Source organism: Rhinoderma darwinii, chromosome 5, assembly GCF_050947455.1.
Source record: "Rhinoderma darwinii isolate aRhiDar2 chromosome 5, aRhiDar2.hap1, whole genome shotgun sequence".
In the NCBI taxonomy this organism is placed as follows: domain Eukaryota; kingdom Metazoa; phylum Chordata; class Amphibia; order Anura; family Rhinodermatidae; genus Rhinoderma; species Rhinoderma darwinii.
The window spans coordinates 208,206,663-208,218,706 of NC_134691.1; the positions used below are offsets into that span (position 1 = coordinate 208,206,663).

At 44.2% G+C, this 12,044-nt stretch overlaps 1 protein-coding gene across 4 annotated transcripts in view; it reads right to left on the minus strand.

The window, feature by feature from the left end:
- The window catches only part of CTNND2 (catenin delta 2), a 794,124-nt gene that overhangs the window by 123,659 nt on the left and 658,421 nt on the right, over positions 1-12,044 (minus strand). For all 4 annotated transcript variants that reach the window (XM_075826901.1, XM_075826902.1, XM_075826899.1 and 1 more), the window contains exon 18: positions 3,156-3,240. In XM_075826901.1, the coding sequence (XP_075683016.1) occupies positions 3,156-3,240 (85 nt within the window). The remainder of the gene's footprint in view (positions 1-3,155; positions 3,241-12,044) is intronic.

Below are 12,044 nucleotides of genomic sequence, written 5' to 3' on the forward strand. Positions count from 1 at the left end.
ACAAAATACAACTCGTCCCGCAAAAAACAAGCCCTTATACGGCTATGTCGACAGAATTGAAAAAAAAGTTACGACTCTTGGAATGCGACCGTGAAAAAACAGAAAATAATCCTTGGTCATTAATGTGCAAAATGGCCTGGACATTAAGGGGTTAACATAAAAATAAATTAAAAGAAAATAAATTAAAGAGGCCACACAAAGCCCCCTTGTAGATTGTGCCACACACAGCCTCCCTTGTAGATAGTGCCACACACAGCCGGCTTCCCCCCTAGTAGATAGCGGCACACTCCCCCCCCCCCCTTGTAGATAGTGCCACACACAGCCCGCTGCCCCTTTGTAAATAGTGCCACATTTCCCCCCCTCTTGTAAATAGTGCCACATTCCCCTCCTTTTAAATAGCGCCACACTCCCCCCCTTGTACTTAGCGCCACACTGTGAACAGACCGGTGAGCGGTAGCCTACCGCTACCACTCTCCGCTCTGCCTGGTGTGACTTACAGGAGGAGCCGAGGAGGTCATGCGGCGCAGGCAGCGCCGGAGTTCCTTCTGACTAGGGTTGGTGACAGCCAGGGCCGGCCTTAGGTTGGATGGCGCCCTGTGCGAGACTCTCTATTGCCGCCCCCTACACAAACCAAAAATTAACCACATATATAGACACGCTGGGACATATATACTGTACATACATAAAGACACAGATATTTAGACATACAGGCAAATATACATACACACATTCTGGAATACATACAGGTAAATATATAGACGTACAGACACACACACACACACACACACACACACCGGCAGATAAATACACAGTCAGGAAAATATACAAATACATAAAAGGCACAAATATACAAGCACAAAGACACATTCACAAACAGACTCATATATACGCACACAGGCATATATGTACACAGCACAGATAATGTAGTAGATGTTCCCTGCAGTCCTATATAACAACACAGTGATAACTCTCTGAATACAGATAATGTAGTGTTACCTGCAGCCTATGTAACACCACAGATAACACAGTGATAACTCTCTGATTACAGATAATGTAGTAATGTTACCTGTAGTCCTATGTAACACTACAGATAACACAGTGATAACTCTCTAAATACAGATGGTAGTGTTACCTGCAGTCCTATGTAACACCACAGATAACACAGTGATAACTCTCTGAGTACAGATAATGTAGTTATGTCATCTGCAGTCCTATGTAACACCACAGATAACACACAGTGATAATACTCTGAGTACAGATAATCTAGTAGTGTTACCTGCAGTCCTATGTAACACCACAGATGACACAGTGATAACTCTCTGAGTACAGATAATGTAGTAGATGTAAGAGACAAACACATGCAGAGACACAGAGTCACACACACACACACACACACACACACACACACACACTGTAACATATAAACATACTAAGACAGAGACACACACTGTATACACACTACACCCACATATACACACAGACACTCACCATGTCTCGTTGCTGACAGGTAAGGACGGGCTGTGGGCGGAGCTTCCTCTTCTGCTCGTCGGCTGTGTGTAACAGCAGAGCACAGAGTAGAGGCAGATGCTGGGAGGGTGCAGCACGGGAGTGGACCTGTCCCCTGACCTGAGTCATCTGACCTCATGTCACTGACGTGAGGTCAGGTGACTGGACTGGTCCACTCCCTGGCCGTCACAGAACCCAGTCAGAACGCCGCTGTGTAATTTCCTGGCTCTTCCCAAAGCTGCTGCAGGTGTCCGACATACGGGGCGCCTATCAGCAGCGATCAGCTGCTCTTCGGCACCTCCCTCCTTCCCTACCAACTAGTTGCGCCCGGGGCACATGCCCCGCCTGCCCCCCCCCCCTTGCTACGCCCCTGGGCGAATCACAGTACTAGCAGATATGGAATGAAGGGAGTGCCGCAGCCTCTTTTAAACAGCTGTTTGGCAGAGTTGTCCCCCAAGGATCAGATATTAATGGCCTATCCTAGGCCATCAATTTCTTATGACTGGACAACCCCTTTAAAGACAGATATGATGGAAAGGTATCTGAACACAGTGATATTAAAGCTTGCTGCTTTTGGTGCGTTCCAGTCCGTGTGCTTGTGCTGACCCCTGTCCACTGCTAAAAACACCTTCGATGGGCAAGTGAGCATCAGAACTGGACCATGGAACAATGGAAGTAGTATCATAAATCACGTTTTTTTTTTCCATTATGTGAGGCTAGTGCCTCACTTACCTGGGGAATAGATGACATTAGGATTGCCTATGGGAAGAAGGCAAGCTGACAGAGGCAGTGTGGCGCCCTGGGCAATATTCTGCTGGGAAACCATGGGTCCTGGCATTCATGTGGATGTTACTTTGGCACATACCACCTACTTAAACATTGTACACCTCTTGATGGCAACGGTATTCCCTAATGGTAGTGTCCGCTTTCAGCAGGATAATGCACCCTGCCAAACTGCAAAAATTGTTCAGGAATAATTTGAGGACTATGACAAAGAGTTGAAGGTGTTGAATTGGCCTCCAAATTCCCCAAATTTCAATTGTATCGAGCATACGTGGGATGTGCTGGAAAGACTAGCCGACCCATGGAGGCCACACCTAGCAACTTACAGAACTTTAAGGATTGGCTGCTAACGTCTTGGTGCTAGAAACCACAGGACACCTTCAGAAGTCTTGAGGAGTCCATCCATTGACAGGTCAAATAAATTTTGGCAGCATGAGGGGGACCAACACAATATTTGACAGGTGGTTTTAATATTATGGCTGATCAGTGTTAAGTCCAAGCATGCAATGCATGCTCCAGAAAGGTGTTATTTTCACTGTAGGGGGTTTGTAATTTAAAAATTGTAAACAAAACATGACATTTTCTTGAAGGAATGTACTATTTCATGTTACTACTATATAAGACCAGGAAAACTACAAAGAAAAAATGTTTAACAAGGGGGAAGAAGGGTTCTGGAGAAACATTGATCATTGTTGTATAGTTCCATCTTAAGAAATATCTCATGAGCCTTTTTTTCTTCACATACAATGAGTTACTGCTGACATGTATTGACTATTTACAATGCAAAACAAAGGGGAGTCATATTACAAGATACAGTACATAAAACTAGCGAAAAAGAAGAAACAGAAGTTAATAAATAAGCCTACCTTTTTGTAAAGACTTCTAAGGTCTCTGTATTGCCACATGCTGTTTAGGACTTGAGATGCTGCTTTTACTACTTTTGGAGAATGCCTGTTTTAAAGTAAGAAAAATTGAAATCAGAAAAGATTTAAGAGAACAATTAAGCTATGGCATAATAAAAACAATGGAATAATAACAGAATATACTCAAATGTAATGAGGTTTGTTCATTATTTATTAACTGCTGCTTATATAGCGCCAACATTTTCTGCGGTGCGGTAAATAAATGGTCAAATCACATCGACGCCAATGATCTAATTTCCCTATTTTAGACACACACATGCTAGGACTAATTTTATGTTAAGGATCTATCAAATTTGAGTAAAGACGTAATTATTAACCCCTTCAGGAAATAGCCTGTTTTGGCCTTGTGGACAATTTTCTTACATCTGACGTGTGTCACTTTATGTGGTAATAACTTTGGAATGTTTTTACCTATCCAAGCGATTCTGAGACTGTTTTCTTGTGTCATATGGTACTTTATGGTAGTAGAAAAATTTGGTCGATAAATTCTGTATTTATTTGTGAAACACACCAAAACTTAGAGAAAATGTGCAAAAATTAGCATTTTTCAAAATTTTACTGTATCTGCTCGTAAAACATAGTTATACCACACACACACACACACACACACACACACACACACACACACACACACACACACACACACACACACAATAGTTTAATTAACATCCCCCATATGTCTACTTTATCTTCGCATCGTTTTTTGAACATCCTTTTAGTTTTCTAGGATGTTACAGGGCTTAGAACTTTAGCAACAATTTCCCAGAGATAATCAGTATTAATTCAGAAGAATTTATGACTTGTGTTGAGAGGGAATTTATGTAAATTAAATAAAATTCTAAGCTCTTGGATTGAAAAGATTAATTTAATACAAATGAAAGTCCCAGTAAAATTATTTTATTTCAGGTCTATCCCACTTTTATTTCCTAAATCTCTAATTAATAAACTACAAAAAATAATACTGAGGTTTATTTGGAGAAATAAACCCCCAAGAATAAATAAGCTTACTCTTTATGAAGCAGCTAAGGATGGTGGGATGAGTTCCCCAGATCTGAGGCTATATCAAGTGGCGTCAATAATAGAACCAGTAAGACACACTTGGTGCACAGATTCTGATGGAATTATCGTTCTCAAGGACTACATCAATAAAGGCTCTATGTATATATAAGCTACTGGGTCTGAAGACAGCTCACAAATGTTTGGCAGTGACAACTTTTTCTCTTAAGATCTGGAATAAGTTCATAGTGAACTAGAAACTAATAAGGATTAAGCTGCGCGATTTTAGGCTGAGGTACTTTAAAGATTTAAACAGTGACTTTATTATAAATTCATGGGCTGCTTGGGAAACTCTCTCCCTTGAGGATCTGTATAATAAGAACCGAATTAAATCATATGAAGAATTAACTATCAATCATAGACTACCTGGCATTGCCTACTTTCAATATATCCAAATGGTCAGAATTCTTGCAGAGGGCCATCTAATTGAAAGAATACATACTATGAAACAATGCCTTCTCAGGATCTATAATTACATGGCTTCTTTGTCTCCAATAAAAGGAGGCTTATCTATCATTTATTCTGACCTACGAAGTCTAGAATGGAATAAAAAATGTAATTATATGTTAAGTTGGGAACAAGATCTGGGCAACGTATTCTCACTTTATATCTGGCATCAAGCAATGAGCTGGGCATGTAAAAACATACGATGTATTAATCACATGGAGATAATTCGAAAAATACAATTAAGATGGTATCTGACACCTGCTAAATTAGCAAGAATATACTCCTCGGATTCCGATCTGTGTTGGCGAGGTTGTGGGGAAAGAAGGGATTTAATGCACATGTGGTAGAAATACACAAAATAGAAGAATTTTGGCAGAATGTTTTTAGCGTAGTGACTACAATTTGTTCTAAGGAGACCTCCTCTTCACCCGAACTTGCTCTGTTAGACCTTTCTGATGAAATTACTCCTGGCCTATTTAGATGGGTAACAAAGATAATTATGTCTGCAGCAAGATTAGACGTGGCCTCAAAATGGAAATCACAAACTCTGCCAGTGCTCCATAGCGTTATAAATAGAGTCGACCACTATCATTGTTATGAGATGACTCTCAAAGGAAATCATGTTTTTCAAGTGAAAGATTTACATAAGAAATGGGCAAGCTAGGTGGCCTGGGAACAAAGGTATAATATAGAGCAATAACATATCTATGTATTTTTGTAAAAATATGTGTTGTTTTTTTTGTTTGTATTGTTGTGTAAATTATACTAAATGATTTAAGTATGGGTAAAGACATTTTTATGTCATGTGTATTGTAATTGTTTGTCTGAAAATGTAAATTCAATAAAAAGAGCATAAAAAAAAGAACTTTAGCAGCAATTTCTCACATTTTAAAGAAAATTTCCAAAACCATTTTTTTGGGTGACTAGTTCAGTTCTTAAGTGGCTTTGAGTCCTTATATATTGGAAACCCCTCATAAGTCACCCTATTTTAAAAACTGCACCCCTCAAAGTATTCAAAACAGCATTTAGAAAGTTTATTGGCCCTTTAGGTGTTTCACAGGAATTAAAGTAATGTGGAGGTGAAATTTACAAATGTCATTTTTTTTTAATAAAATCCATTTTAATCCATTTTTTTTTCTGTAACACAGAAGGTTTTACCAGAGAAACGCAACTCAATATTTATTGCCAAGATTCTGCAGTTTTTAAAAATATCCCACATGTGGCCCTAGTGTGCTACGAGACTGAAACACAGGACTCAGAATCAATGGAGCACCTAGTGGATTTTGGGGCCTCCCTTGTTTTAGAAAATATTTTAGGCACCATGACCGGTTTGAGGGGCCAAAACAGTGGAAACAGCCACAGAAAGACAACATGTGGCAAACTAAACCCCTCAAGGGATATAGTAAGAATTTTGACCCCACTGGTTTTTTGCTGAATTTAGTGGAATTAGACTGTGAAAATAAAAATCTAAATTTTTTCCAATAAAACGTAGAAATTATCAATTTTTACAAGGCATAAAGGAGAAAATACACCTCAACATTTGAAAAGCAATTTCTCCTGATGACGGCAATACCCCATATGGGGTTATAAACTGCTAGTTGGACACACGGCAGAGCTCAGAAGGGAAGGAGCACCATTTGGCTCTTGAAACTCAAGTTTTGCTGGAATGGTTTTCGGGTGCCATGTAGCATTTGCAAAGCCCCTGAGGAACCAAAACAGTGGAAACACCCCAAAAGTGACCCCATTTGGGAAACTACAGCCCTCAAGGAATTTATCAAGGGGCATAGTGAGCATGTTGATCCCACTGTTTTTTTGCTGAATTTAGTGGAAATAGGCCGTGAAAATGAAAATTCTCTTTTGACTCTGCCGCCCCATACCGTCTAGAAATGCAGTTTGTTTACCATTTTAGTTATAATCTGGTATATATTCGCGGTGTCGTTTGTAGTCTACCACATAGACATTGGTGATTTTAAATGCGTTCTCCGTAATATAAAGACAAAAAATCTATCTAAATCTATCCGGATCTATCTCTTTTTTTTCCATTTTAGTTATAAGGAATGGCAGGTGTGGGGGTCATTATGACCCATCAGTCGTGGTGACATTGCATGTTATGGGAAATTGTAGTCTTACATGTAAAAGGCCTTTTATGCTTGTGATTGGCTCAGCACGACCAACTCCCTATTGTATATAATTGACTGAGATAGAGCCAACGGCTCATTGTAAACAATATGCTAAGTTCAAGCCTACTCCCCTTTTGAAAGATATTATTGTAATTGCATTTTATCAATAAGCAGAGAAGGATATTTTGGGCATACAAAGCTTCGTCTGTGTGTCTGCTGCTGTCAAGGCAAATAAAATCATGGGATGCATCAAAAGAGGCATAGATGCTCATAACAAGAACATAGTTTTGCCTCTATACAAATCACTAGTCAGATCACACATTCACTATTGTGTAAAATTTTGCGCACCTGTATATAAAAAGGACATGGCTGAACTAGAATGGGTGCAAAGAACGGCAACCAAGGTAATTAAGGGAATGGGTGGATTAAAGTACCAAGAAAGGTTATCAAACTTGGGGCTATTCAGTTTACAAAAAGGCGACTTAGGGGTGATCAAATTACAATGCACAAATATATAATTGGAGAGTACAGAAATCTCTCTAATAATCTTTTTACACGTAGGCCTGTAAACAATGACAAGGAGGCTGTCATGTTGGGTTTGTGGGCCCACTGGGCCATACCGCCTTGACAGTATGGCAGCTGGCTAAAATCGCGCAGGTCACAGTCTATAGTTCGTATAGAGTACCTGTGGCAGCTCGGACAGTAGCAACGCAGGCTCGGCTGGGACTAGGCAGCAGGTAGACGTCAGGCGTGGAGCAGCAGGACAGGCGTGGAATACAGCACAGCACAACTACAGCACAGCACGGCACTTGACCAGGGTAGCATGGGATACAGGTACGGGGAACAATGGGAACTGGAAAACACTAGGAGACCATTTGCATAGACAAACAACGCTCAGGCATTGCAGGGAGGGGCACAGCCCTTCTTATAGCTCAGGGTGCTCTGGGAGCAATCAGCTCAATCTCCCACCTGCGTGCACTTTGGCTTCTTAAGTCTGGACTGAGCTCGCGAGCGCACCCTGGTGGTCACAGTGGAACAGGACGGCAGTATGTGCAGACATCTCAGAAGAGAAGGGCGTCGACTGGATGGAAGGAGTTTGTGGTCAGCAACCATGGACGTTACAGTATCCCCCCTCCTACGCCCCCTCCTCTTGGGACCAGAACAAGAAACCTCTTAATGAGGGTAGGAACATTGAGATTCTCTTCTGGCTCCCAGGACCTCTCTTCTGGACCAAACCCCTTCCAATCTACTAAATAAAAGATTCTTCCTCTTACTTTTTTAGTGTCCAGGATCTCCTTAACCTCAAAGGTGTCTGAAGGACCGCTGTAGGCAACCACAGGGCTAGGAGTCTTGGTATAGCTGTTCAGAACCACCGGCTTCAGGAGTGAGACATCGAAGGAGTTGGGGATCTTGAGGGTAGGAGGCAGCCAAAGCTTGTAGGTGACGGGGTTGATCTGCTGTAGGATCTCGAGGGGTCCGAAGAACCTAGGAGCAAATTTGTATGATGGCACCCTTAGTCGGATATTCCTAGAGGACATCCAAACCTTCGTGTCAGGGAGAAATTGAGGAGGTACTCTTCTCCTTGTGTCAGCCTTCCGTTTAATGCGGTCGACTGCCAGTAGGATGGAGGATCGAGTCTGCTGCCAGATCTGCAGGAAGTCAGCCGCTGCTACATCGGACGTATCGAGCACCGGGAGGGGAATTCATGGGTGTTGGCCTTAGACAATGAAGAACGGTGTATTCCTTGTGGACTCGTTGGTGTGATTATTATATGAGAACTCAGCCCACGGAAGCAGCTGCACCCAGTCATCATGCTGCTTTGAGATGAAGTGGCGTAGGTAGTTCTCCAAGATCTGATCAATCCTCTCGACCTGACCATTGGACTGAGGATGGTAGGCTGAGGAAAAGTTCAAATTCACATCGAGGAGTCCGCAGAGGGCTCTCCAGAACTTCGAGGTGAACTGAACCCCCCGATCAGACACGATATGCCGCGGCAAGCCGTGCAGGCGGAAGATGTGTTGGATGAAAAGTTTGGCCAGTTGAGGAGCAGACGGAAGACCGGTCAGCGGAACGAAGTGGGCCATCTTCGAAAATTGGTCCACCACCACCCAGACAGTACTGCATCCCGCAGAGGGAGGCAGGTCCGTAACAAAGTCCATAGCTATATGCTGCCAGGGAGCATCGGGCACAGGCAATGGCTGGAGCAGACCAGCAGGTTTGGAGTGAGCGACCTTGTTAGCTGCACACACTGAGCAGGAATAAACAAAGTCCGTAATGTCTTTGGACAGCGTGGTCCACCAGAAATGACGGACAATCAGATTTCGGGTTTTACGGGTCCCCGCGCGACCTGCCAGTCTAGAGCAGTGTCCCCAGCGGAGGATTCTCCTTCTGTCAGCCAGGCGCACAAAGGTCCTCCCTGGAGGAATGTCCCCAACTTGCAGGGGGTTGACAGACAATGCAAGACGGGTCAATAATATTCTGTGGAATTTCCATGGTGTCCTCTATCTCAAAAGATCTGGACAAGGCATCGGCCCTCACATTCTTGTCAGCCGGGCGATAATGGAGCTCAAACTCGAACCTGGTAAAGAACAGCACCACCTGGCCTGACGAGGATTCAGCCATTGCGCCGTCTGGAGATAGGGGAAATTCTTGTGGTCCGTATAAATTAGGATGGGACGAGCTGCGCCCTCTAGTAGATGTCTCCACTCCTCCATAGCCAATTTGATGGCCAGTAACTCCCGATCCCCAATCGAGTAGTTGTGTTCTGCGAAAGAGAAGAGCGTAGAGAAATATTCACATACCATTGACTTGCCCTTGGAACCTCTCTGGAAGAGGAGTGCACCAGCACCGACAGAGGAGACGTCCACCTCCAACGAGAACTGTAGAGAAACATCTGGATGATGGTAAAGGCACTCTTCAGGCATTTGAATGAGGACTCTGCCTCAGGAGTCCACACCTTGGCGTTCATGCCCTTCTTGGTGAGGTTAGAGATAGGAGAAGTCAGTGAAGAGAAGTTTGGGATGAACTGTAAAAATTGGCGAATCCCAGAAAGCGCTGTATGGCCCTCAAGCCTTGAGGGCGTGGCCATTCCAGGACGGACTTTACCTTTTCAGGATCCATCTCGAAACCTCAAATTGAGACAATGTAGCCCAGGAAAGGTAGAGCATCTTTCTCAAACACGCACTTCTCCAACTTGGCATACAGACGATTCTCCCTTAACCGCAGCAAAACTTGACGGACACGTCTCTGATGATTCATAGGATCTGGAGAAAAAAATCTAAATGCCATCAAGATAGACTACAACACAAACATAGAGGAGGTCACAGGAGATGTCATTAACGAACTCCTGGAAGACCGTGGGAGCATTACAAAGGCCGAAGGGCATTACTAGATATTCATAATGTCTGTCACGGATGTTACATGCAGTCTTCCATTCGTCACCCCGGCGAATCCGGATTAGGTTGTAAGCCCCACGCAGGTCTAGTTTGGAAAAAATCTTGGCACCACGTATACAATCAAACAGTTCTGAGATTAATGGCAACGGATACTTATTTTTCACCGTAATCTAGTTGAGACCCCGGTAGTCGATACAAGGACGCAGGGAACCATCCCTTTTCTTGACGAAGAAGAACCCGGGGAAGGGATGCACCAGGAATCAGCTCGATAGGACAGTCATACGCCCGGTGTGGGGGCAGCGTCTCCGTCTCCCTCTTGCTGAAGACGTCCGAAAATGCAGCATAATGGACCAGGTAATCCTCCCAATGACTGAGACAGAGGAGGCTGAGCCGAACGAATCTGTATCAGACAACGGTTGTGACACTCGGGGCCCCACTGGAGAACCTCTCCAGAGTTCTAGTCCAGGACTGGGGCATGTAGTGTTAGGGGCGTGCAGGCACAGCAGCACGGGGTTAACGGCTTTGGACAAGACAAAGAACGAGAGGAGTTCGGAGTGGAGAGCTCCAACTTGGAGCCTCAGCGGATTGGTCACAGCAATAACTGGGTCTGGCAGAGGTAGTCCATTCACAGATGCAACCACCAATGGCCTCTCCAGAGGGGTAGTGGGCAATTGGAGACGATCCACCAGGTCTCTACGAATGAAATTAGTAGAGACCCGATGCGTTCCCTCGCCGGACACTATGGTCATGGGATGGATAATTTAGACGGAAGTTCTTCTTTACCCAAGGTTGTCTCTCCTACCAAAACTAGGCTTTGGGGCTTTTGGGGACACAGACACACAAGATGGCCTCCGAGGCCGCAATATAGACAGAGTCGCGAAGTGCATCTGTGTTGTCTCTCCTGCGTTGTTGTTCAAGGCCTGGAGGAGTTGGTCCTGTCTAGACCGGAGGTCTAGAATATCCGTCCGCATCTCTTGCAACGTCATCTTGGTCTTGGATCGACCAGCGGGGTCCATGGCCTGAGCGTACGGTCACGTTGGGTTTGTGGACACACTGGGCCGTACCGCCTTGACGGTATGGCAGCTAGCCAACAGGGCGCAGGTCACAGTCTATAGTTTGTATAGTGTACCTGTCGCAGCTCGAACAGTAGCAAGGCAGGCTCGGCTGGGACTAGGCAGCAGGTAGACGTCAGGCGTTGAGTAGCAGGACAGGTGTGGAATACAGCACAGCACGACTACATCACAGCACGGCACTTGACCAGGATAGCACAGGATATAGGTACGGGGAACACTGGGAACTGGAAAACACTAGGAGACCATTTGCATAGACAAACTTTGGTATACGACAAACAACGCTCAGGCATTGCAGGGAGGGACACAGCCCTTCTTATAGAACAGGGTGCTCTGGAAGCAATCAGCTCAATCTCCCACCTGCGTGCGCTTTGGCTTCTTAAGTCTGGACTGAGCTCGCGAGCGCACCCTGGTGGTTACTGTGGAACAGGACGGCAGTATGTGCAGATATCTCTGGAGAGAAGGGCGTCGACTGGATGGAAGGAGTTCGTGGTCAGCGACCACGGATGTTACAGTGGCATGGAGGAAAAAAGGTTTCACCACCATCACAGATGGGGATTCTTTACTGCAAGAGCAGTGAGACTATGGAACTCTCTTCCACAGCATGTTGTGATGGTTGATTATTTCATTCCTTCAAGTTCAAGAAGGGCCTTAATGCCTTTCTTGAAAAATATAAAATCACAGGTTATGAGTACTAGATTCTGGAGATGGAGCAATGATCCGGGGATTTATTGTGATTTCCAT